This window comes from Ornithorhynchus anatinus, chromosome 18 (genome assembly GCF_004115215.2).
Source record: "Ornithorhynchus anatinus isolate Pmale09 chromosome 18, mOrnAna1.pri.v4, whole genome shotgun sequence".
NCBI lineage: Eukaryota > Metazoa > Chordata > Mammalia > Monotremata > Ornithorhynchidae > Ornithorhynchus > Ornithorhynchus anatinus.
In genome coordinates, this window is record NC_041745.1 from 35,484,743 (window position 1) to 35,512,515 (window position 27,773).

The following is a 27,773-nucleotide window of genomic DNA, read 5'->3' on the forward strand; positions in this document are numbered from 1 at the left end:
CCCGCCGCCGGCCCGAAAGCCCCCGCGCGGCCAACGAGATGTGGACGGCCCGCCCCGCGCTCCCGCGGCGCTCTATCCCCCGCCCCGCCGCCGCCCACAGCGCCCCCTTCTGCCCGGAGGCCGCACGGCCCCCACCTTGGCCTCCTGCTCCCGTGACCTTTCCTAATAATGTTGGTATTTGTTAAGCGCTTACTATGTGCCGAGCACTGTTCTAAGCGCTGGGGGAGATACAGGGTAATCAGGTTGTCCCATGTGAGGCTCACAGTTAATCCCCATTTTACAGATGAGGGAACTGAGGCACAGAGAAGTGAAGTGACTGGCCCAAGGTCACCCAGCTGACAAGTGGCAGAGCTGGGAGTTGAACTCATGACCTCTGACTCCGAAGCCCAGGCTCTTTTCCACTGAGCCACGCTGCTTCCCAACCCCCTGACCCCCCGGGGCTCCACCAACCTCACTCCAAGCGCTTAGTGCAGTGCTCTGCACACAGGAAGCACTCCATAAATACAACTACCTCTCCCCTTCACCTCTCTGCAGCTAAACCCTCTTTTCTCCCCATTTCCCTCTGCTCCTCCCCCTCTCCCTTCCCCTCCCCTCTGCACTGTACTCATCTGCTCAACTGTATATATTTTCATTACCCTATTTATTTTGTTAATGAAATGTACATCGCCTTAATTCTATTTATTTGCTATTGTTTTAATGAGATGTTCATCCCCTAGATTCTATTTATCGCTATTGTTCTTGTCTGTCCGTATCCCCCGATTAGACTGTAAGCCCGTCAAAGGGCAGGGACAGTCTCTGTTACCGATGTGTACATTCCAAGCGCTTAGTACAGTGCTCTGCACATAGTAAGTGCTCAATAAATACTATTGAATGAATGAATGACTTGATAATAATGTTGGTATTTGTTAAGCGCTTACTATGTGCAGAGCACTGTTCTAAGCACTGGGGGAGATACAGGGACATCAGGTTGTCCCACGTGAGACTCACAGTCTTCATCCCCATTTTACAGATGAGGTCACTGAGGCACGGAGAAGTGAAGTGACTTGCCCACAGTCACACAGCTGACAAGTGGCAGAGCCGGGATTCGAACCCATGACCTCTGTCTCCCAAGCCCGAGCTCTTTCCACTGAGCCATGCTGCTGATACACGAAGGAAAGCATCTTTTCTCACTGCTGTTTATCTTAGGCCAGGATTCATTCGTTCATTCAATCGTATTTATTGAGCACTTACTGTGTGCAAAGGATCAAAGTGTTTCTGTTGTAATTAGCCCTGGGACAGGACAGGCCCAGGCAAAGCTACAGGAGGATAGAAAAGTGGATCCAAATATGTGGATGTAGCAAATATGAATTCAGACAATGATGTACCTCAGCTGAAAACTGCGAGAGAGGCAGAATGGGAACTGCTTTTTTTTGAAGAACGTAGCGGTGTGGCCTAGTGGAAAAGTCATAGACTTGGGAGTCGGTGAACCTGGATTCTAATCCTGGCTCTGCCACCTGCCTGCTCTGTGACCTTGGGCCAGTCACAACTTCTCTGTGCTTGGGCGTGACCTTGGGCAAGTCACTTAACTTCTCTGTGCTCGGCACAGAGTACTTAAGGTACCATAATCATTATAATTATAGATGCTTCAAGATCATATGAAAAACTAGGAGAAGCAAAAACACCGGAACCTACAGTCAACTGGACCACACAGCGAGGCCCCATCGGAAGGTGCCTTTCCTGCCCCCCGCACACCCACAGGAAAACTTCAGTGGCATCTTCAGTGGCAGAAGAGAGGATGCGGAGAGGAAGCTGCGTGCCTGTTTGACTGCCCCAGGGCTCTGCAGCTGCTCTTCCAAGCCCAAAGGGAAGGAGGTGGGAAGACTTGTTTGGCCGGGGCAGTTTCTGAGGGGAGGGATACTATCATCAGATCTAGAAAATTAGCCACTCAGTATCCCAGTGTTCAAAGATAAAGCGACTCTTCTGTCAACTGACCTAAAATGGTTTGCAAGGCCTCTGATAGCCCCAACCCCAACTAGCCTCTTCCTTCTCCTTTATGGGACATTGGAAAAAGCCGGGCCTGGAATCAGAGGACCTGGGTTCTAATCCCAGCTCCACCACTTCCCTGCTGTGGGACATTGGGCAAATCGCTTCACTTTTCTGTGCCTCAGTTCCCTCATCTGCAAAATGGGGATTCAGTACCTGTTCTTCCTCATACTTAGACTGTGAGCCCCATGTGGAATCTGATGATCTTGAACCTACTCCAGTGCTTAGTACAGTGCTTGGCACATAGTATTCATCCATTCATTCAATAGTATCTATTGAGCGCTATGTGCAGAGCACTGTATTAAGCGCTTGGAATGTACAAGTCGGCAACAGATAGACAGTTCCTGCCCGTTGACGGGCTTACAGTAAGCACTTAATACCATGATCATCATTATTACGCTTGCTCGGGGTGGGGCCATGGCTGCTGGTCATCCTTAGCTGTGACTCTGTTACATTACCTAGGTCAAAGGTGAAGTCCCCCTGGATGGGCCCAGGGGACCACTTTCATATCAGGGTGGCTCAGTGGAAAGAGCCTGGGCTTGGGACTCAGAGATCATGGGTTCGAATCCAGGCTCTGCCACTTGTCAGCTGTGTGACTGTGGGCAAGTCACTTAACTTCTCTGTGCCTCAGTGACCTCATCTGTAAAATAGGGATTAACCGTGAGCCTCACGTGGGACAACCTGATTACCCTGTATCTACCCCAGTGCTTAGAACAGTGCTCTGCACATAGTAAGCGCTTAACAAATACCAACATCGTATCATTACCCAAGACTGACACCTACCACCTAATTCACCATGGCTTGCCTCCGATTTAGAGGACTTGCGGGGCGATCGATCGATCGTCGGTATTTATTAGGCACTTACTTCGTGCGGAGAAACGTATTAAGCACTTGGAAGAGTACAGTACAACAGAGTTGGCAAACGGGAACCTGGCCCATAAGTTTACAGTCTGGAGTGGGAGACGAGTGTGAAAATAAATTAGGGGAAATGACAAGAGTGTAAGATTGTGTGAGGGCTCCTACTGCGGTGTGGTTGTCTTCTCTGCCATGGGGGTGGGAAGCGGGATAAGAGCAGGTCATTCATTCATTCGTACTTACTGAGCGCTTACTGTGTGGAAGGGTCTTCTCGAAGGTGCGGAAGAGAGGCCGCATGGCCCGCGGTGGCTCTAGAGTGGGCCGGGGAGGGGGCAGAGGAGACCGCCGGGGAGGAGGCAGAGGAGACCTCCGGGGAGGCTGCTGGGGAGGAGCCTTGAAGGCAGAACAACGGCTTGCATACCCGAGCTGCCACCCAGGGCCCACTGGGGGCAGGTTTGATAGGTGATGGCGTGGGCCCGTTGTTGTGTAGGGATTGTCTCTGTTGCCGAATTGGACTTTCCAAGCGCTTAGTACAGTGCTCTGCACACAGTAAGCGCTCAATAAATACGGCTGAATGAATGTGGGGAAGAGGGGGCCGAGCGTGCACAGAGATTGCGAGGTGTCTCATTCCGCCGTGGAGGGGTGAAGGTGGAGATTGTTGCTCGGGAGGCAGGGCGCACCACACCCAGGCGGGCCGGGAGGCCTTCGAGGAGCTGACTGTTACCGACTAACTGAGGTGGGGTGAGGCTCCGCTTTGGGACATTAGGAGCTAAGGGCCAGGCTTGGGACGGAGAAATACCGAGGAAGAATCGGCAGATGTCGGAGATGGTCCCTACGCGGGGACGGTGCAGGAGGGACTGCAAGGGTTGAAGAGAATTCCCAGGTTGCCAGTTTGGGAAGGGGTGAGGATGGTGCTGCCAGTTGCCACACCAACTCTTCCCAATTGCTTTTCCAGGCAGCGCACTTGAGCGTCTTCAATCCTGCCAAGAATCCTACCTCGTCAACCCCGACCTTGTCCCCCCAGCCTTCCCTTACGCCCCAGAGGCAACGCGGTCGAGGGGAGATCGAGGAACTGGGAGCCAGGAGACCTAGACTTTGCCACTTGCCTGCTGGGTGACCTTGGGTAAGTCATTTAACTTCTCTGGGACTCAGTCTCCATCTGCAAAATGCAGATTCATTTCTTCCTCCTATTTAGACTGTGAACCCCATGTGGGAAGCCTCATTAACTTGTACCTGCCCCAGTACTCAGAACAGTGCTTGATACGTAGTAAGTGCTTAGAAACCATAAAAAAAAATCAAAATTAAAATAAAAATAATACATAATGGAGATTAGAGGAGACACAACCCATCTGAAAAGGTCAGTGGCAGTATAATGGCCGGCGATGCTACGCACGTGATTTTAGTCCAAACCCTTAGCCGACAGTTTAGCCCATGCACACAAGGTTCAGAAAACAGGAGGCAATAAGTAGGTTTCTAAAGATATATTTGCCATGTTAAGTAGATCATATCTGATATATTAAATTTATTCATTTACAAAGTTTTAACAAAAATATTTAGACAGAGTGGAACGCTTAAAAAGACGTGATCTGTTTACTCCGATCTAGTCAGTTTAAAAACTAGAAAACGATGTACGGCACATTACTTTTAAGGCTTGGCCAGTTAAACGAAAACATTTTTCCACAGACCGAGAGCAGCGGCACAGCGGCAATTCAGAAGTTCTCAAACATTTGGGGGAATGATAAAATACAAGCATTTGGAAAAACTGAAGAGGCTGTTGTACTCGATCCTCACCAAAAAGTGCATTTCCTTTTGGCCCCAACTTTTGAAGGTATAAACTTTTACTTAGAGGAAAATGTGCATTCAAGTGATTGTGGCGATTCATTAGAAGAATGTAGTATAAGATTTCAGTTTGCAACTCTGTAAATTAAGGCCTCCGAGCACAATGGTGATACCCATTGTGGAGTGTGGTTTACTTTCCATTTTTCCAGTTGATGATTGAATGGGTTCATGCAGTGAATAATGACTATTTCAGTGTTCAGTACCCAGTGCACAAGATGGGGGGATCTTTGGTGCTGGCCAATAAAAACAAGCACTCCCCATATTTCCTTCTAATGATTCTTTACCTCAGAAAGAAAAAAGGAGTCGTGTCTGATGCTCTTCAAAGTAAAGCATGCAGAGTTCGCCAGAAACCTCTGCTCCTCCCTCCCAGTGACCGCACGGTGGGTTGGCACTGCAGGCCCGGCCGGCCTTCCCCTCTCCCCACCGCTGCTGCCCGGCTGGACTAGAAAGGAGCTCTTGCCCTTTCCAACCTTCCCACCCCGCCACCGGGGGACGAGAGCCCAGCCCCTGAAGCCACGGCAAAACGGCAGCCCTCACACCTGCTGCGCCCAGGCTAACAGGCCACTCTTCCACCGTGGGTCTGGCCCACGTGGGCCATCTCCACATATCTCTAACACAGATCATCACTGACCAACGCTCCCTAGCCCGCCTCTCCTTCCGTTCCGTGGCATAGGTACTTCAACCTGTGTCCCTGAAGCTGTCGTGGGGGAGAGGACGCCGAGACCAGAGTCCCCTCCCCACGGACCCCAAGGCGGCTGCACCGTAGCTCAGCCGCCGACCCGGCCGGCGTGAGCTGCTCTTCTCTCTGGACGGCGGGAGGCCGCCCGTCTGACTGGCGTGTGCTGATGCTCGGCCGGCCTCAGGCTCTGCCGACTCTCCCCGCAGGGTCTTTGCCAGTGCTGGCAGCGCTGGGCACGGCAGACCCGAGCTCAGCGGGAAGCGGAACGGTCCACGCCTCACGGAGCCTGTTACCCCACACTTCTGCCGCCTTGATGAATTAAGCAGAAGGGGACAGAAAGAGATGGGCACATACTGCATCCATCTCAGGTAGTAAGATCAGAGAGGGGTGGACTCCTTAGGGCAGGCCTGCTCTCCAGATGGGAGAAGACACCCAACGGTTGAGGAAAGGGGCTCCTACGATAAGAGGTCGAAACCGTTTGAGGGGACGTCAACGGTCACCGGCAATAGCTGATGACAGAGCATAATCGGGCTGGGGTCGGGCCAGCCTGGGAGGAATGAGTTCTGGCAGAAACATAAAAACAAAGAATACCCAGAAAAACATGTCTGCGAGGGGGCATCTCTGAGTACAGGGGACTGTGTATTAATCACTCTTTCAATTATTCTTGCGCCTGCTTCTCCGAACAGAGTATACAGTCCCCAGACAAGCACCAAAGAAGTGGTCTGTGCTCTCCGTATCCCCCATCACAAAATAACTCCTCTGAGGAACAGTCTTCAAGTTTCAGAGAGAGCAGCTGTTTTTTCTCACAGCAGAGTAAACTGAGGTTACCGAAGCCCCTCGGGCCAGCATCAGGCAGATGCGGTCTCAAAGACCTTTTTATTACCAGAGGCAATTTAACCTATGTACTCCTTCGCTCAAAGAGGAAAAAAAAAAAAGAAACAGCAAAGTGAAGCTGTATGTTCTTGTATGCGCTGTGTTCTTGAATTCACACTCAATTATAAACATCTCAATTTTCTACTTTATACTCCAAAGCAATTACAGCCATTTCAGCAAACATAAACTGTAAACTTTCCCTTTAAAGTAGTAATGACCCACAATAAAATATTTACCTTAGAAAAATACAATATAGACAATAGGTCCTTGGTTATTCCCTGGCATAGAAGTCACCATTTTGGGGCATGAAAACTGTAAACTTTGATCGCATTCAACATCAAACTTCCTAAGGATTTCAGGTATCTGAGGTTTTGGCAGTTGGAGTTCTTGGGCTACAGCAGGTTTAAATTATTGCAAAAGTCTGATATCAACAGATAGCTGAATTCCAGGCAGGAGTTCCTTTCTCTGGCCCACAGGTCCACTACCAGGAGGAAAAGAAAGGTTTCCTGCAATGGACAGTCTGAGTGAAGGCGTTAGAATTGCTCAGCTGGACGATCCGGCCCTGGCTCCCACTCTGACTTCGCTCCACGATCACTCGAGGCATCTGCACGAGCTGAATGGGACTCTTCCCGTCCTTCAGGGCCTGGGTGAGGTTCAGGATCTAAGGAGCACATAAAAGATCGTCATGAGTCCGCGAGTCCCCACCTAAGTGGAGACTTCTCTGAATTTCAAGGTCTCCCAGCCCCGGCGCCAGAGTCCTCCTGGTGTCAGTGATCTTTATTCTGTTGGTCGCCTCTTTTCAAAAATGGAAAGTTGACCCATGTAGACGCTGGAAATGTATAAACAGCGATGGGTGGTCAAGTGTGACCGAAAGGGAGATGCCAAAACTAATAATACAGGATTCTTCAAATTATGCCCAAAGTTGGAAACCAAGTTAGGGAATCGGTGGGGCCACTTGAGACTGTGGGAGGAATAATGCCCTCAGGGATGAAAAGGAGCTAGTCAACAGGGTCAATGAATGCTTTTGTTCACTTTTTTTTTTTGGAGCAGATGGGTCAGAGGAACTGGAGCAAACTGAGGAGGCCGCACAGACTGTTTTAGATTAGATTAATAAACTAAGCGTAAACACATCACTAGGCCTGGATACGATCCCTCCGAGAGTTCTGGAAGAATTGGAAGGGGAAGGCTGAGAAGTCCTGGTGAAATCAAGTAGCCTAAGCATTCGTTACCAACAGTCACTGGACTAGAGGGCTGGTGGATTGCCAGTAGAGCACTCATCTGTAGAAAAGTTTCCAGAGGTGTTGCTCGGAATTACAGACTGCCTCATTCCTCTCCCTGCAAAACTGTTAGAATCTCTAATTACCTTGAGGATCAAAAAGCCCTTAAAAAAAAAAGTCAGTCTTTTGGGGTTTCAGTCAGGGGATAAACACATACCTCACTAATCTGCTACAATACTTTGAGGGAATCAACAAGCATATGGGAAAATGGAATCGGTTGGTCTAATACATTTAGGCTTTCAAAAGGTCTTCAAGTTACCTAAAGGACTAAAGAGGAAACTGGCTAGGAGATGGAAAACCAAAGACCACTTTTCAGGATAAAGTTGCTACTCATTTTCTTAGGGGAGCAGTTTCGTTTCATTCACTCCACTGCTTCTCCCAGAGGGAGGCCAGGCCGGTTTATTAAAGAAAAAAATTTTTAAAAGGGCTGAGAATTTTTTTTTCCTTCTGGCATGACAGTAGTATCATTTTGCTTTAAAACCAGTAGAGAGATCAAAGAATCTCCTCAGACTACTGCCCATATCTGAAGCTGCACTGTTACCACGAGTGGGCTTGGGAAGTCTTATCATGTTATTTGTAGCCTTTTAAAAATGCTGGATACACATTCAGTCGCAAGTTTTTGAGAGGTGGAGAAGAGGACACCAAATAAACCCAAAACTTGGTTTCCAGCTTTTTAAAGTCCCTTAGACAGTAACCTTAGCAGGGCCCATATCTCATCTAAATTTTGCCTCGATTCTAAAGTGCCTAATGAAGTTCTATTTACCCAGTGGACGCTCATTAATTCTATTTAAAACCGCACAAATCAAAAAGAGTTTCATCTACACCAGTCCCTTCTCCAAGAACACTGCAGGTTGATATACATTTTTGGGACAGCAGCCCAGTGGGACCTAGGCAAATGTAATTAGTTTCCAAGGTTAACAACTACTTGAACTCCAATATCCCAAGATAGATGGAAACTAAGTCACAGAAACTACTTCCAAATTCACCGTACATTGCATAAGGTCTTTGTTTTAATGAAATCATAATGCAACACCTAAGCCCACAAGGTTATTGTAATTAATTTGAAAGATGGATGAGAGCTATTAAAATTGCTTATAAAAATGCAGTTCTTTATATTTCAGAAATTAGCATTTCAGAGGTCATGCTGAAAGGACCAAAAGGGTGTCCATCTGTCAGCCGACGAGACACTCCCTAAGCCCTGGAAGTCCAACCCGTCCTCGGTGATACCCTCCTGATAATGGTTCGCCCCTGACCTACAGGATCCACGGCAGCATGAGCCAGTCATTCCATCTCCCGGCCCCTAATTCCTACCCACACATCCTGACGAGTATAAAAACCCTGGCACCTAAAGAGAGCTTATTAGCTGAGATAGAGTCCCAAAATGGTACACAGCTAGCTTCACAAAAACAAAAAGATAACGAGCTTCGATCACCCCCTCCACGGACCCACCGCAGTATCGGAGGCCATAAAAGCGCCGACACCATCCAACACCTGAGCCAGCCCGAAGCTGCCAGGTTGCAAAATGACCGGTCGGATTGTGTCAGAGGGAAAAGTTGCCGGCTGACCGATTCCCAAACTAAACTAAAAGAATAGTTTCTCCCAAACGCTTAAGAATAGTGTTCTGTACACAGTAAATATGCTCGATAAATACCACTGACTGTATGATCTTCCCCTTGACGCTGTTTAGTGCCATTGTTCTTGTCTGTCCGTCTCCCCCGATTAGACTGTAAGCCCGTCAAACGGCAGGGACTGTCTCTATCTGTTGCCGACTTGTTCATCCCAAGCGCTTAGTACAGTGCTCTGCACATAGTAAGCGCTCAATAAATACTATTGAATGAATGAATGAATGATCTCCCTGTAAAGACACTAACATGCCCTACTGGGATGCGTCGATTGTCACCTAAACCCTAGCTAGCAAGCAGCAGGAGCAGCAGCAGCAGCTTCTAAACCCCATCCTAGCCCTCCTCACAGGTCCCAGTGCCTTTCCAATGAGCTACTAACATTTTCCCCTACCGCCCACCTCCCGGATTCCTGACTCCGCAATGCCAAAGCAGAAGGGATAGCTGCTTGGGAGTCGAGGAAGGGGGTACGGTTGGTGGTAGGATGGGTCAGGCCCGTCAGCAGCGGAACCGTGAGCCTCCCACAGAAATGGTTAACCCGATTAGACTGTGAGTCCGTCATTGGGCAGGGATTGTCTCTGTTGCCGAATTTTACATTCCAAGCACTTAGTACAGTGCTCTGCAAATAGTAAGCGCTCAATACATAACTTTGAATGAATGAATGAGGCAGTATGGCTGGCACTCTCCCCTAGCTACCAGCAGGGGCCTGGGGGAGGACACGGGGTGCCACGAGCCAGCTGGAAGGCAGGGGTGCAGCACATTGTGAGGTGTCTGTGAGAATTTCATGTGCAGAATGCTTTTACGTCCAAGTGACCACGGCATCTGACTGGACACCAGGAACCAACAAACTGGGCAGTCTTCCCCGCCCAAGTGAGCCTGCTCTGTTCTCGGATTCCCACTGCTCCCGGGATGCTTTACGTGGTTCTTTGGGCAAAAACTTCAGCTCTAAAGGAAGAGCCCCAGCAGGCACTTCCTCCTTACTGATCCTCTTAATGCGCACTAGATACTCACCTGCCACCCAACACATAATCTTACGAGCTATGTGTTTTTTCAAGCCACCACAGGCATGCAGATGAGAAGGTATCAAAAAATGACACAACATTTACCTAAAGCACTGTGTAAAGACGAGCCCATTAAAAAATTTTAAGAAGCAAACATACCTGCCCTCTCATCACAGACATCTGATTTTCGAAGGTAGCCTTGTCGAATCCTTTATCGGTCTTTAAGAGGCAAAAGGAATTATGAGATCTTAACGTTAAAATCTTAGAAACAAACATTTCTGTGAAGTTCTGCAATTAAAAAGCACTATTTTGGTGCAGAAAAGCCTTCCTCTGTCAGAGATTTCAAGGTTTATCTAAATTAATTCACACGCAAGGTATTTAACTGATCAAGATGAATTCGAAGCAGCGTGGCCTAGTGGAAAGAGCACTGGTTTGGGAGTCAGGGGACGTGGGTTCTCATCCTGGCTCTGCCACTCGTCTGCTGGGTGACCTTGGGCAAGTCACTTAACTTCTCTGTGCCTCAGTTACCTCATCTGTAAAATGGGGATTAAAAGTATGCGCCCCATATGGAACAACCTGATTACCCTGTACCCACTCCAGCTCTTAGAACATTTCTTGGCACATAGTAAGCGCTTAACAAATCCCATAATTATTATTAGTACTTATTTAAATTGATGCAACCAGTGTATTTTGCTTTCAACACAACATTCAAAAGAACCAACCGCTCAATGAAAGTACTGTAAAATACAACCAAATAAAGAGGGCACTTCATTTATTTACTCTTTAAATAAGAATTGTTACTCCGGGCATAATGTGTGTTTTCATGGGAGACCCCAAGTCGGACAGGGACTGTGTCCAACCTGGTTAGCTTGTATCGATCCTAGAACGGTGTTTGACACATAGTAAAGTGCTTAACAAGCATCATTAAAAAAAAGATTTGCATAGAACACTACCGAAGAACTACGGAATGTTCTCTGCACAGTGTCTGGAAACAGACTGATCCAGTGTAAAAGACATGGCTGTGTGGATCTGAGAAGTATCAGTCAAGATCCTATTGCATTATAAACTCCCTGAGGGCAGGGAACGGGCCTAAATTGTACTGCCCAAGCTCTTGGTGCTCGACCCACAGAAGGCACTCAAAAAATACCACTGATTGACTGATTGATCACGCCATGAGTAGTAAAAAAAAAAAAAAATCCTCAAAATGAAACTAAGGACACCCAATTACCCTGCTAGAGAACTGACAGTACTTTAGTTTTTAAATACATTACACATTTTGCTAGATACCTAAAATAATCTCTTCATGAGGAAATCCACGGCCTGGGGGAAGGGGCTAAGAGTCAGAAGACCCAACTTCTAGTCCCAGGTCTGATCTTAGTCTACTGAGTGACTTGGGATACGTCACAAACTCTCCAGGCCTGTTTCTTCATCTGTTTTAGGTCCCTATTTTATAGGGACAAGATAGACTGTAAACCCTACGGGGGATAAAGGACTGTGTCCGGCCTAACAATCTTGAATCTACCACAGGACCTGGCAAATGATAAGTGCTTAAATACACACTATTATTATTTTTAATAACCAAGAGAAATAATCAAAGTCTTATTCCTAATACGTCAATGTTTTCCTCAGGGCAGTATAAGGGCACTCAAAAATAAAAAAGAGTGAAATCTTAAAAAGTAAATAAAATGTGACTAGCTCTATTTCAAAAACTGCTCACCTTAAAAAGCTCATAAAGATCTTCACAGAGATCCTGTACAAAGTTCATGTCAGAGATTCGTGGGAGAATAAGGTCTCTGGTTTCTTCAGAAAAGGGAACTTTGGCTTGCGAAAGCCAAGCCCAGTGAAATGGATCTGAGAAAAGAAAAACATTTTTTTGTTCTTAACCTGGGGGTGGGGGAGAAGGGGAGGGACGTATGCTCTGGGGGAGTCTTCCTTCCTTCCTTGATGTAATGGAAGGAAGGTTATGAGCTGGAAATGACGGCTACTAGGCCCCTGCAGGTCTGTCCCTCTAGCTGCACTTAGTATAGTTCAGGATGCATTTCCTAACTGGAAGGAAGGGTTGTCGGGGGATAACGTAATGCTGCCGAGTCTGAGGTGCATATTTGGAGAAACACCAGAGGGGTGTCGTTGGGGCGTGTCCTGTCTAAAAATAACCAGGTCCCTCTCTGGGCTTGCAGCTTAGTTTACAGCTGCAGAAAATCAGGGAAGGGCTTAGCTACTTTTAGCTACAGTTCAGAGACACTGGTGACACTTCTTTGCCTCTGAAAGTAAACTCGGTGCCACTTTTGCAGTCTCTGCCCCGGCCACCTCTCCCTTCCGCTCACCCACAGGGTGTCGGTGACTTGGAGACTCAATCTAAATGACCTGTTATACATCCACAACTGGTTTAACAGGAATCCGTGTTCAATAACAGACTCTGAGAATGCTTGGTTGCGGCATGTGTCTATTGCGCTTTCTCAGGGACATGAGCAGGAGGAAGTACAGAGAGCTGGTCGTCGGGACAGGGCCAGTGAGAGCTCTGAGGACGGGCCCACAGGGACCAAAAAAGAAAACTGGAATAGCTTCCTCCGGGGTGGTCCACGCCATGGAACTGGGCACTCTTCACAGGCAAGGCCACCTGGTTTTACACTGGTCAGTCTCCCTTCTCCACCAGCCCTTTCTACTTTCTCCCAGCTGGGTGCGGGGGATGAGAAAGGAGAGGACTCTCAGAGAGGATTCTCTGAAGTAGGACACAGAATGCAGCCCCACCCTTCAACTGGGATTTCAGCTCTGTGGTTTGGGTTGGCCACAGATTAAACAACTAACACTTCTAGGGAACGGACCCTAATTGCGCTGCATGTCGGGCATCCACATTTAGAGATCACGGCTGCAGCTGCTGAAGTTGGCTATCCAGTGGCTATCCAGATTGAACAAATGAAACGATTTACAGCTTTAGGACTAGCTGCTTCCCTGTGGCACTGAGAGGCTTTTCAAGGTCGAGTGAGCAAGTGGCCATGGGGGCTTGGAACTGCACGGGTGCAAGAGAGCCACTACCAAGCAAGCTGTGCTTTGGGCCTTGGAAATGTGTCCGGGGCACTTGGAAACTGCCCCCCCACTTGTTTTCCCAAGGCTGAGGACAACTCCGAAAATACTAAAGGACCGAGGGAGGCAGGGAACAATGGATTTTGGGGAACCGGGGGTGGGGGGGTGGGGTGTTAGGCTTCATGCTTCATCTGACCTAGGGCACTTGCACATGAAGAATTTTTTTAAGAGGAGCCTACAGTGAGGGCTCCGGTCTTGCAAGAAGACTTCAAAGCCACCATCAGCCAGGTGACTCCGGATGAGATGGTGGCAAGGCAGGGGAGAGGAGCCCCCGAACCCACCATCGCTCATTTTTGGGCTCTCCTCACTAAACACGGGAGGGGGACACTGAAATGAGGTGTCCTCTTCCACTGACTCTTCCTCTCAGCCCCTTCTACCCCCATTTAACGCTCTGCCCTTTGGGGAAGGAGTGAATGGCCGATACTAGGGATAGCCACAAAATACTTACACGCTCTCCATTCATCCGGATGTTTAAAAGGAAATGCTAGACCATTATCAATCGCAGCAATTTTAATAAGCGATTTTTTACTACCCATCCACTCCTCGTCCTAGGGAAGAACAAAATGGTTTCACCAGAAGATCCTCCATAAGTCCTTTCAAACAATACTTCACTTTGCAATAATTAACTTTAGGTCAGGCTGAATTTCCGCTCTGAAGATCTGAATATACTAGAGTCCCAAGTGGATTTTTATTCCTTCAGATGGAGGAGGGAGAGGAATCTGATGTTCACATGGTGGGGAGGTGGGGCGAGGGGGCAGGTTAAATTAAAAAAACATACAAACAATAAAAAAAGCGAACTCCGGGAACCACCAAAATTGCTTAAGACTTGTAAGGTCATTCTGTGAGCTTTTCCAAATAAAACACCAGTGAAAAGCAGTCTTATACATTATATGTTCCATGATGGTTATTTATGGTATTGCCATAATTAACTTGAAATTGGTGAGCGAACAAAAATTGGCTAGGAAATGGCTCAGAGACTCATGTCAAAAGTATTAATCAGTTCAATTGAGTACAGTAATGACTCATAGATAAGGTAGCCTGGACCTCAGCATATTTCAAATAATGGCCTAATTCCCAACAGCAAAACTTGTCAAACAGAGCTGGCCACTCATTCCAGTCCACCGAAACGGGGGTGGGGTGGGGTGGGGTGGGAGAAATCCCAGCTCCCCAAGGAGCAGTCTGAGCTGGCTTCCCCTCCTAGAATAGATCAGGGGTGGGGGGTGAGGAGGGTGCCCAGGGGAAGACAGAAGGAAGGAATAACGAGATCTAGGAAGAAAAAAGTGAGGTTCCAGAAGAGAGGGAAACCACGTCAGGTGGGAAACGAGGCTAAAGCAAGACGGAAGAATGCCTGAGAATGGAGGAAGAACTAGGCGTGGGTCAAGCCAAAGAGGCTCACGCAGACATTATAGAAACTGACAAACAAACCTGCCTGTTTTCTTACCTTGTCAGAAAAGTGGCTCCCATCACTTTGTTTCTCATAACGGACTAACCAGTTATCATTGCCCCTGTCTTTTAATTCAAAATAAGAAGTCTATTACTTCACTGTTTGGACCAATATATTAACTCGCTTAATTTCAGCAAAAGATCGCATTTATTTAGGTTTGAACTATCAATGTACGAATTATGACCTAAGACAATGATTGGTACCTGAGAAACATTAACAGGCCAAAAACATAGAAGACAACATTCTTATTAGTGGGTGTTCGGAGACTGATACGGTACCAGTATTTCTGGTGATGTAATCCAAGGCAACCAATTTCTCAAACTGCGACTGTAGTTGTTTCCTGGTATTTTCAGGTAAGGGATCGGCTTCAAATTTTCTAAGCCAGTAATCGGCCTCCTTATAACCTTCTACAAACATCTGGAAGGAGCCAACCTGTAATTTTAAGAATATTTAGAGAGAAAAGGTAATGAATATAAGATTGCTTTATACGCTGGACAGTAACGATGTTAACAGAAAAACAGACCAGTGAACATTAATTTAGATAAGCTCTATTCAGTCAGGCACAAACAATTATATTATTTTTCTTACAATGTATGAAGAACACCGAGCACTCAAGAGTGGACCACAGGAGCCCAGTCACTTTTATTAAAACTTTTATTAAACAGGACACCAGTTACTTTGAGACAACGGGAAAAACAAAATTCATATTTGCTCTGTAGTTTTACATTAAGTAAGCTATGAATGTAGTCACTGAAAAGAATCAAGTTATTGAAGCAGCAGCAAGCAGCAGCACGGTCTAGTGGACAGAGCGGGGCCTGGGAGTCAGAAAGCCCTGGTTCTAATCCCGGGTCTGCCACTTGTCTGCTGTGCGACCTTAGGCAAATCACTTCAGGGTGCCTCGGTTACCTCATCTGTAAAAATGGGGATTAAGACTTGGAGTACCCCGGCGGGACGGGGACTGTGTCCAACTTAATTAACTTGCAGCTACCTCAGCACTTAGTATGGTGCTTAGCACACAGCAAGTGCTTAACAAATACCATAAACAACAACAAAAAAATTGAGTTTTACTATTATTTAGCTAATCCAAGCTTCAATCAACTGTATTTACTGAATGCCTATTATGGGCAGAGGGCAGTACTAAGTGCCTGGGAAGGTAAAACACAGCAGAGTTGGAAGGTGTGATGCCTGCCCACAAGAAGTTTACAGTCTACAGGGGGAGAGAGACATTAAGATAGATTACATAGAGAGGGATTAGTACAGCATCATAATATTTACATAGGCTCTGTGGGGCTAGGGTGAATATCAAAGTGCTCATGGAGTACAAAGCGAAGTACACAGTCAATAGAGGGGGAAGATGAGCAGGGGAAGTAATGGACTTAGTGTAGAAAAGCCTCGTGGAGGAGATGTAATTTTATGTGAATATTACAATTGCTTCAGACAGGGTTAAATGAAACATAAAAGATGCTTTGCAGGGTAATGCTGAATTGAAACCACAAACTACTTGAAATCCAGATAACATTAACTGGGACAAGCTGATTTAATGCATCTTCATTCTTGTGAAGGCATCTGTGTCCCCAAAACATTCATTAGGCTCCATATCACACCCACATCTCATTTTGGTTATTCCCTTGCAGAAAGGGGCCTCAGGGCCCAGGTCATACACGGCCCTTTCACACGGCAACTTTACCTTAGGAGGCAGTCCTATTCGATGAAATTTTCTACCCACTGTTGGCACTTTTTCTAAAGCGTATTTTTTGCCTCTTGATTTTGCACGATCTATTGCACTATAGTTGAATGTTTCACTGACAAGCCAGACGATCTGGAAATACACATACAAGAACACAGCTCAAAACCCAGGAGAAGAAGCATCACCTAGTGGAAAGAGCACAGGTCTGGGAGTCAGAGGACCCGGGTTCTAATGTCCGCTGCGTAACCTTGGGTAAGTTAATAATTTCTCTGCACCTCAGTTACCGCATCTGTAAAATGGGGATTAAATCCTACTCCCTACTACTTAGACTGGGAGCCCCAAGTGGGACAGAGAGTGTGCTGAACCTGATTACCTTGAATCTACCCCAGCGCACAGTGCACAGTGCTTGGCACATAATAAGAGCTTAACAAGTACCATAAAAAACCATTATTATTTTCCACCATAAAACAATATTCCTACCTATATAAACCAAGATATCTCAGAGTACTGCATATGTGCACAGTATTATGCCACAGAAGACCTTCACCAAAGGAATCTAAAAGGCAAATAAAATAACAAAACAGGAGACTCTTAAATAGTAAGAATTCAGTTGGCTGATAACTGGAAGACAGATCTATGTTGAAGAAAACATAAGAATAATTCCACAGTATTGAATGGGGTTAAAAAAAAAAATTAAGTGAACAAAATCCTTGTGCAGAGGAGTAAACGGGAATGATTTTGGAAAGAAAGATACAGGAAGGGAAAACTTTGTAGAAAAGGAAAAATTAATTTTGAAAGCTTAAAGCATGTTCATTCTTAAAATATCCTAACAAAAATTAAATGTACTACTGGGAAATTGTGAATATAGATTTAAAAATCCAAAGTTTCTATTTTATGATCATTCTTACAGGTTGCATTTATCCCTGAAGAATAGTGTCACAATTGTTTCTTACAAGAAACCAGTTTAACAACTGATAACTTCTGGGATCCCCTTTGGGTATCATGGCACATTTTATGCCTCAGCGTGATGGTTATTTTAAGTTTGACCCTAAAATACTGTTAGATGAAAATAAAGAGATCACCAATTTACTGTTCTGATGTATAAAGTGAGCCAGTAACCCTGAGTTAGAAAAGGGACAAAACCCATCGGTGTGCAGCTATTCACTTTATTCATAATAATAATAATAATAATAATAATAATAATAATAAAAGGCTTAGGCTACTAGACTTCCAAAGAGCCCGCATACTCCTTTCACTCATATCCCCAATGTCAGCTTCTTTACTTTTCCCCAAATCCTCAGACCTCCGCTTTCCTTCACACAGTCAAATCATCGATTTTCTTTCAAAACAGCGTGCTTCATTCACGTAGGCCTTCCTTCAGAAGCTTGGTCCCAAGACCCCTCACTCATCATAACTCCCTAAGCCCTTAACACAAGTTTTAGACAATGTCAGGATATTTTTATTTCTCCTCCCATTTCCCATTCTCTTCCTCCCTCACCTCCAGTCTGTTGCAAAAGTAGCCAGGCAGGCTAATTCCCACAGATGACTTCAGGCAGTGCATCTACTTCCATTTACCTTGGTTTTAGGGACAACTCCCAGACCGAGTTTCTCATCCACAAGAGACGCACCCGCCTCAGAAAGGTATCCCTGATTAGGAACAAGGCAGCCTCGGCCAAAACAGCATGGGCAGCAGACTTTATGAAAATATTTGGTCCATTTGGGGTTCAGGTGACCATAAGGCTCTTCAGATTTTGGCTTAAACACTCCAATAATTTTCTGAGGAGAAAAAAGGCAAGCGTGAGGTAAATTAGGCTTCGATAAATCCATCATCATATCTATTGAGCACTAACTGCACGCAGAGCACTGTACAACACGCTAGGGAGAGTTCCATATAACAGAGTTGGTAGACATGCTCCCTGCCCACAGGGCAGCCTATAGCGGGGAGACTGACATTAAAATAAATTAGGGATATATACCTAAGGGTTGTGGGGCTGAGGGTATGGCGAATAAAGGGTACAAATCCAGCGCAAGGGTGATGCAGGAAGGGGGGGGGGGGGAGTAGAGGAAATGAGGGCTTGGTTGGGGAAGGCCTCTTTTAGGAGATGTGACTTTAATAAGGCTTTGAAGGTCGGGAGAGGTGGTCTGTGGGACAGAAACGGGGAAGGAGTTCCAGGCCAGAAGCAGGATTTGGGTGAGGGTTCGGAGGTGAGACAGACAGTCTTGGTATTTCAAATCCATCGAAAGGACATATTTTAAAAGGACATATTAGGCATCTATATGCAGAGCACTGTATAAGGCCGTTGTGTGAGTACAACGGAATTAGTGACATGATCCCCGCCCTTGGGGAGTCTAGCGGGGAACACAGACACAACATTAAATGACAAGATAGGAGGAGGAAGTGATCAAGTCTTGAAACTTTAAGTGCTGCGGCAGAGTGTGAGCACCCAAATGTACTGAAGGGCTGAAGAGGAGGGATAAAATACATTCTTATCCTTCCTCAGGCTCATGGCTCCTCATTCTTCAAAACCACCAGCTGAGGACTCATACCCCCAGGTAAAAAAGAATCTGGACTAAGGTTAGCTTCTAAAATTTGATACTTCAAAATGGAAAAATACACGTACATAGGCTATTATTCATGCGTATTCTACTCAACTCTCTGTAGCTCTGAGCCTTTCTCCTTTTCCTCCCTTAAGAGATTTGTTGAAGTGGGGATTCCTTCGGCCATTCTTTTTGCCTGTTACTCATTCCTTCTGAATGGCAGCAGAAAGATTTCTTTTACTTTCTTTCATTTCTTTTACTTTCTTTTATGTATTTGTTAAGGGCTTACTGTGTGGCAAGCACTGTTTTGAGTCCTGGAGTAGATACAAATGAATCATTCGCCTGGCTTTGCAGAAGGGGGAAGAAGGACTCCGCAGTTCTAAGGACTGCCAAGGTTCTCTATGGTGGTTGATCCAGTAGAAAGAGCTCTGGGAATCAGGGCACCTGGATTGTAGTCCCGGTTCAGCCACATATAGAGTTCAAAGTGTGCTGCCTCCCTGCCTGCCTATTTACCTGTTGCACTCCGTGCCTCTGTGGGAACATGACTGGCACAGAATGAAGAACTGGGATATCCCTTCCCAATTTTAAAGAGGACCAGATGAATGGCAATTCCACCACCAGGGATTTTAGCGAAAACAGAAAAGCAAAGCTAAACTGGCCTGTCTCTCATAAATGTTAGGAGGCTCTCCTATTAACAACAAAAGGCTTTGAACATACTGTATTCTGAGGCTAATTTTAGAGCACATTCAACCTCCTGCAGCAGACCAATTGGATAATATCCATGAGAATCTGAGTAGCCGTTTCCAGAGGTAAACATTCAGTACTAAACTTGTGCACTCTTATTTGTAGTCCTTGAAAAATCTGACTTGTAACTTGCAAGGAGACACGCAGATTCAAAAGCACACTTGCTCTATTAGATTTTAACAGTTATTAGTGTGAACATGGTATTCACACTAAGATTCTAGTAATAAAGATAGAAAGGGTTGTGTCGATTCATAAGTCAGTTTATCTGAAGCTGTCTGTGTCTCGCAGAGCCGAATATACAGATTGTTATGGAATAATTTGAAGGATGCCCGACTATGGTCTACCCAAATAGATTTTCTTTTATGCTTGCCCACACTCTCCAAGACTGCTTTTAGTTTGGTGGAAACATCTGCTGTAGAAAAAAGTTAGCCTGCATTACTTGAGAAGCAGTGGCCTACCGGGTAGAACATGGGCCTGGAAGTCAGAAAGACCTGGGTTCTAATCCTCACTCCACCACTTATCAACTGTGTGTCCTTGGGCAAGTTGCTTTACTTCTCTGTGCCTCAGTTACCTCATCTGTAAAATGGGGATTAAGACTGTAAGCCCCATTTGGGACATGGACTGTGCCCAATCAGATTAAGTTGCATTTACCCCAGCACTCAGTAGAGTGCCTGGCATGTAGTAAGTGATTAACAGAAAACACTAAAAAAAATACTCGGGCATTACTGTAGCCTCTGTTTGCCCCGCAGAAGAGACAAAATTAGCCAGACAGCTCTGAAATCAGAAGCCTCTAAGCCATTCACACTTGTTAATCTGCTTTTGAAAGAAAATTGCGACACCATCCCAACCAAGAAGGCGTCTAACCTTACCCTGATAGTCTCTAAGAAGTAACTTGTTCCCAACTTTTGGCAAAGAGTATTCCCAACAGCTAGAATAACCAAAAGACAAACACACTGCTCTTCCACTGTTTAAAAACGCGGGTTTCCTTTCTCACTTCTCCAGGCTTAACCGAGAATTGATAATCTTTTGGATCTTTCTGGAAATTCAATCAGAGGGTTCATTTCAGATCTGTTATTCTAGGATTCCCCAAGACAAAATCAGTTCCAAGATTTATTCCAGTTCACCTGGAACTAATTCCAAAGCCAACAAACTTTCAGGGAGCTTGCCCAAAGTAGACAGACTGGTCCTCCAGTTTTTCTTCTCTACACTAAAGTCCTCAAGGCCAAAACACCCAATTGTCAATAATTTTCTCATTATAATTCTCTGGGGGAACACAGTCTTGTTTAGAGTGCTCAGGGAGAAAATTAGTTACAGAAGCCTGCTACGAGGGAGAGGGAGCGGTTGCCTCCCACCTCCCCCATACAGGTTCCAGAATTGTTTATTTCCAGGTCTGAACCCAGTTGGGAGAACTGGGTAACCTTGATTCAATGAAGCCTGGAGAAGGGAGCTTTGAAAAGCCATTGGACACAGGTGGCTTTAAAAAAAATAAATCTCCCACCACTTAGCTCTTCTTAGCCTATGCATTAGTCCTCTTGCTGTTAACAGCTACTGTGAGTTCATTACCTCTCCTACTACCAGATGTTTGGAAATGCAATTCCTTTGCGGTTCCTGGCAGGGAGAATGATGAAGAGTGAGTATATGTTGGGAAGATTTATATGGTGGCGACCCCATTTTGCCTATAACATTTGCAGAACAACTTAGCTGCTGAGAACTTCTCAGAAGTTAAAGTAAGAGGAGCTCAAGAAGTCATTGAGCCCTTTTAATCTCTCAGCGGATTTTCAGACAGTGACACACCAACCACACAATAAGAGTCTCGACTCGAGTCCCAATCTAATTTCGACCTCATTTCTCCAAGTGTCTGGAAATGAAAGACTTGCTCCTACGCTCTTCTGTTGAAATTGTTTAATGACCCTCAATTTTTCATTCGCAGTTTACCAACAGCATTCACAACTGCTTTAGCATTATTAATGCCAAGCGTTACCAGAAGGAATACATCATTTCAGTTGTGGGGCCAAGGATTAGTCACGAAGACATCCGACGGGCAGAAACCTTATGCCACGGCCCCTACTGACGGATCCCGTCGTACTGCCAGATGGAAGCTCGTTATGGTCAGGGACTATTTTTACTTATTGTTATATTGTACTCTCCCAAGCCCTTAGTACAGTGCTTTGCACCCAATAAGCGCTCAATAAATACAGCTGCATGAATGAATGATGGTGACAAAACAAAAGAAGCTACTTATGGTCCAGCAAGATTTCTGAAAAAGTTAAGCAAAACTCAGTTGAGTGACGGGCAAGACCGTATCAGGACCATTTTTTTTTCTTTCCAGGCTATTTCCAAGGGAAAGGAAGGGAAGGGACATGATGGGTCAATTATATTTCCTTATTCTAACACCTGCCTCCGCCTCTAGACTTTAAGCACCTTGTGGACAAGGAACATATGCCCAACTCAGTTGAACTGTATTCTCCAAACCTCTAAGTGGAGTGCTCTGCACACAGTAGGTGCTCGATAAATACCACCGATTGAATGCTAGCTCTGGATGGCAGTGCCTACCTATGTCATAGAACCTCATGGTTTTCCCTAGCTTCAGAGTTCCTTAGCTGGTGCCTCAGTGTTGTCTTTGTTGCTCTGGAGTCTGGGGCCTGTCGAGCCTGCGCCATCAGGGCCGGGGGAGAGGGAGAAGGTGCGGGTGACAGGGCAGAGACCCAAAAGTTTCAGCCCGAGGAGGACTGCACGGATCCACAGAGCTGGCATCTGAACCGGCACACTAACCTCCAGCGTGCTGGCCACAAACTGGTGATGCTGCTCTAAGTTACCTAGTGGAAGGGGCCCAATTCACTTCTCCCTCCCTCTCTAGGATCTCAATGATCGAATTAATTTTACCCATTGCTTGCTCTGACCCCTCCAAATGGGCAGTAATATGGGGATGGTATAAGACAGGCTAGATATCTAATTTAAAGAAGGTTAAAATCTTTGGGGTGATGAGGCCAGTATAATCGCATGCCATTAATTTAAAAAGATCGGCACTTTGACGACAAAGTGTTTTTAAGGCAAAGTGGTTCCTTATTATACAGACTATAAACACTAGGAGATCAGGGATCCTAACAACTTCCTTTGTACAGCACTCAGTACAATGCCATTTAGATTACACAGGCCCTTCCTTAACTGCTTTTTGGTGATATGGTAAAAGAGCAGAAATGACTACTCAACCCGTTTTAAAGTGATATAAGATAGAGAGATGCTAACCAAATAACCCAAGAAATGTATTTAAGAACTGCCTGAATTTCTATATTGAAAGGGATGGGACAGGTACACTGGAAAAACATCTCCCAGGGGCAAAAAAAGTTAATAGGGGAACCCTATTTAGGGTCACAAGCATTTTGACACAATGATGTCATTTTAGTGTCGAATAAACTTGCTCCAAAGAAATATAAAAAACCCCCAGAGTCAATGTGATATTCAGTATGTCAAGAAAGTACTCACCCCTTTGGGATCTTTAACAAAGTAACTGCCACTTGACCCTTGAGATATTCTTTCTGGAAAGACTCCGCCATCAATTGCTTGTTCTGCCCGTAGAATAATTTCAGCAAATTCTGGATCTTCCAAGAATATGTTCATCTCTGCAGTTCCTCCACAATGAAACAACCAAATCAGAGTTCATACATTCTACTGCATCAAACCGTTCTAAATCAAAAACAGGGAACACAGAAGGCAAGAAGGCCCTTGATCTGGAGTTCAATGGGGGTTGGGGGCAGGAGCACAGAAAAATAGCTTGGGAAGCATTTCCTGCTTAAACCTCAAACCGGCTTTTTCTCCAACTTACTAAGTTTTGGCCATTGACACTTAGGCACTTAACTAAGGCACTGTGACGCTTCCTGACACCTTTGTCTTCTCCCACAAAACTTCTCCACCCAACACAAACAGGCCTGGCTGACCACTCTCTCTCTCTATTTTCTGACCAGTGTTCTCAAGAGGCGTTGATATTAACTATTCCTAGAATTAATCGCTTACTCCTGGCATTAGCCTTCATCTCAACTGAAAAAACACTTTATATTTAATGCCCACACGGGATTTCTTTTGCCACATTAAACAAAAGCACTTCTAAATTTAGTTGAAGGGTAAAGAAATACATTTTCCTAAAAAGGCAACTTCCTTGCCTTAGTTCCTTGAATAAATTTGCAGATAAAACTTGGTGTCAGCTTTGAAATCAGACGTGTCACCCACCTATCATTTCACATGTGAATTGAGAAAAAGGCTTGGAACTTCGCTTTTCACACTAAAGTTCTCACTGAAGGAGGCAGACTGGAGACTCGGGAAAAGATTATTCCTCTAACCTAATTTTGCAAATTAAGTTTTACCATTTCATTACTACCTCACCATCGTTCTCCATAGGACTTTACATGGATCCTCACCCTTTCCTTTAAAGTCTTTCAGAGGGAAGTTCAGACTCTACCTCTCTTCCCTGATTTCCTTCTCCTTACTCGCCTCTTTCGGAGCCCACTTACAGCTTCAAACTTTCTCCTTAGCTGCTCTCTTTGCTGGAACAGTCGTCCACAACCCAAGTTACCAAGCTCTCTCCCTTCCAACGGTCATTTCAGCTTCCAATGGTCATTTTTCTATCCCCAGGAAAATGGGATATCAAAGACGCCCAGCCTCAGCTCCAGTTCTGATAAACCAAGCAGGCTAGTTTCTTTTTCCACCTTGTCTGGCTCAACAAACACATACACTGTTTGGGAGATAAGGTAACCGGATTTTCCCTTTCAGAAAAATAAATGTGGATAGAGCTCCTGAATCCACTGATGTAAAAGCAGGAAAGCTCAACAAAATGGCCCAACTGAGCCCTGGGGGAAACATTACGTCCCAATGCCGGTTCATTTGCTGGCAAGTCGCTTCATCTCTTTACAGATAGAAAAGCCATGCAAAGACTGTAGATGGGGAGAGGGTGAGGTAGAGATGGTGTGAGGCCTATAAATAACTGACGCTTTATGGTCAAAATATTATCATTCCACATTACAACTCCATATTCACACATATGATGGACACTAAAAGGAAGATAGCTCAATATGTTCATTTTAAAAAGATATAAATGGGTCAATGTATTTGCCAGATTTTTACCATCTGTCTACTTGAGTGAATGCAACTGTTCAATTTAAACTGAAGATGCAGCATAAACTTCCCCCCTCAAAAAAAAAACAAAACAGTTTAGGGTTTCCTTAAAGTACACCAAATAAAATTCCCCAAGTTTATCAGATGCTTTGGGGAACCTGTTAAAACGGGATTAAATTAAAATTACAATTCCCCTCCTAGACTGTACACTCCTTGAGGGCCGGATCACTTCTTATTCTAGTATTATATTCTATCATACTCTCCCAAGTGCTGAATACAGTGCTCTGCACAGAGCAGACCCTTAAAAAAAATACTATTAATTGGGTGAACGATCAACTCCTAAAACAAGAGTACACGTGTGATTTGCTGACACGGATATTCACGCCGTCGTGAAACTGCTGTATAGCCCAGGCCACAACCACCCGATGCAAGAATTAGGAGGTTCAAGCCAGGGGTCCCCCAAAATTCAGTAGTGGCAGGGGAAAGAAGTTGTGGGGATAACTGGCAGTTCTGGCCCAGCGTTCTGGGCTCCAGAGAAGCGGGGAGTATAAGTCCTCCGGCCCTCCCTCACCTATTGCCAGAGTTATGCCACATCAGGGCTGCATAAAATGCAGTGAAAACTTTGAGGTTGGAATCTTTCAGGCCCACATGGGTTTAGGATCATTTTACATTTCCTGCTGCAGTCTCTTTTAGCCCCTCTTTTGCCTTCTTCTCTCTCTCTTTTTCGGTATTCCTATTTCCCACTTTTCCCTTCGCTAGCCGGCTTTCAAACTCGAGATGTTGGATGCAGAAAGTTTTAAATTTTCAGTCCAAGGCCCTAGGAGGAGCAGAAAACACAACTCTAAGACTCAAATGTTTTCCCAAAACACCACACCAGTTCCGGGTTTCCTCCTATCACTACATTAAAAAATAAACCTTTATAAGAGGAGCACTAATTCCTTGATGTTCAAAAAAAGGACACCGGTCACCAATGAATGAGGTGCTCAAGAACTGCTGTCTTAGGTGGGACAAAAGCGTGGAGGTTTGATAGTAAAAGACCCCAAATGTCTCAAAGGAAAAGGCCAGGGCTTCTAATCCCCACTTTTTCAGCCAGGTGATCGTCAGTGGTGCAAGTCGGGACTCTCAAGAACTGCTGCCTTAGGTGGGACAAAAGCGTGGATGTTTGACAGTAAAAGACCCCAGATGTCTCAAAGGAAAGGGCCAGGGCTTCTAATCCCCACTTTTGCAGCTAGGTGATCATCCGGGGGGGGGGGGGGGGGGGGGGGCAAATCAGGACGCTGAATAGATGTTGATTTTTTTTTAAAAAAACGTAATTCTTATTGACTGTGGCATCAGGGAAGGACCCCACCTGCTCCAACCTTGTCTGGCTCGGTCTTGACAGACAAAACTGGGCCGAAGGTTAAACTAGTTGGGGGGGGGGGGGGGGGGGAACGACCTGTGGCTATTGGTAGCCCCGTGACCCCCTAGGCCTCAACTAATCACGCAGCGCTTGGCCCAACTTGAAAGTGTGGCTGTTGCCCTCGCTCAAAACGATCGCCTCCCCCCAATCCAGAAGCAGCAGGACCCCGTGGCGAGAGCCCGAGCTTGGCAGTCCGAGGGTGTGGGTTCAAATCCCTCCTCCTTGGGTAAGTCACTTCACTTCCTTGTGCCTCGGGGACCTCCTCTGAAAAAGGGGGGTGAGGACCGTCAGCCCCACGTGGGACAACCTGATGAGGTTGTGTGTGTCCCCCAGCGTTTAGAACAGTGCTCTGGCACGTAGTGAGGGCTCAGTGGCAAGAGCCCGGGCTTGGGAGTCAGAGGTCATGGGTTCCAATCCCGACTCGGCCGCTTGTCAGCTGGGTGACCCCGGGAGAGTCGCTTCACTTCTCCGTGCCTCAGTTCTCTCATCTGCCAAATGGGGATGAAGCCCGTGAGCCCCAAGTGGGACGACCTACCGACCTTGCATCTCCTCCGGTGCTTAGAACAGTGCTTGGCATAGAGTAAGCGCTTAACCAATCCCACCCTCATTATTATTGTATCATCTCCCCCAGCGCTCAGAGCAGCGCTTGGCACGGAGTACGCATTTAACCAATCCCACCCTTATTATTATATCTCCCCCGGCGCTCAGAACAGTGTGTGGCACAGAGTAAGTGCTTAACCAATCCGCCCCTCCCTCATCAGTATTATTATATCTAACCCCGGGCGCTCAGAGCAGTGCTTGGCACAGAGTAAGTGCTTAACCAATCCCACCCTCATTATTGTTATTATTATTCTATCTGCCCCGGCGCTCAGAGCAGTGCTTGGCACAGAGTAAGCCCTTAACCAATCCAACCCTGATTATTGTTATTATTCTATCTTCCCCGGTGCTCAGAGCAGTGCTTGGCACAGAATAAGCGCTTAACCAATCCCACCCTCATTATTGTTATTATTATTCTATCTGCCCCGGCGCTCAGAGCAGTGCTTGGGACAGAGTAAGCCCTTAACCAATCCAACCCTAATTATGGTTATTATTATTATACTATCTTCCCCGGCGCTGAGAGCAGCGCTTGGCACAGAGTAAGCGCTTAACCAGTCCCACCTTTATTATTAAGAGAGAGCAGGTGGTCTCGGGGTCCCAAAGGCCGGGCTTGGTCTCCTGGGTGTGCGGGTTGCGGGGAACCGGTTTGGAGGGTGGGTCCCTTCCCGGGGGGAGGGAGGGTGTTTGGGGGGGGGGTGTTGGGGTGGGGGGGAACCTCCGCTACACACTGGGGAGAGGGGGCGGCCGAGCTGCGGGGGCTCCGGGGAGGGACCAACGGCCGAGCCCGGGGGTTGGGGGGGGGGTGTCCGGTCCTGCGGGGGGGGGGGGGGGGTGTCCGGTCCCGGGGGAGGTGGACGGGGGTCCGGTCCCGGGGGGGTGGAGCGGATGGGGGTCCGGTCCCGGGGTCCCGCTGGGTACCTGCGGTCAACAGGGGGTCTCGGGGGGCCTGCGGGCCGAGTCCCGGCGGCGGCAGCAGCAGCTCCTCCTCGCCGTCCCGTCCGGGCGGGCTCCC

The 27,773-nt window shown here is 46.4% G+C and overlaps 1 protein-coding gene across 1 annotated transcript; it reads right to left on the reverse strand.

Annotated features, from left to right (window-relative positions):
• Positions 1-4,343: 4,343 nt before the first annotated feature.
• On the reverse strand, positions 4,344-27,773 carry PI4K2B (phosphatidylinositol 4-kinase type 2 beta). The gene is made up of 11 exons (XM_029046416.1): positions 27,680-27,773; positions 23,143-23,288; positions 21,223-21,267; positions 17,953-18,153; positions 16,378-16,509; positions 14,969-15,122; positions 14,688-14,755; positions 13,695-13,794; positions 11,883-12,016; positions 10,325-10,384; positions 4,344-6,929 (listed from the first exon to the last, which is right to left on the reverse strand). Exons 2-11 carry the CDS (start codon positions 23,275-23,277, stop codon positions 6,750-6,752), a joined length of 1,209 nt encoding a protein of 402 aa, XP_028902249.1. The 5' UTR covers positions 23,278-23,288; positions 27,680-27,773; the 3' UTR covers positions 4,344-6,749.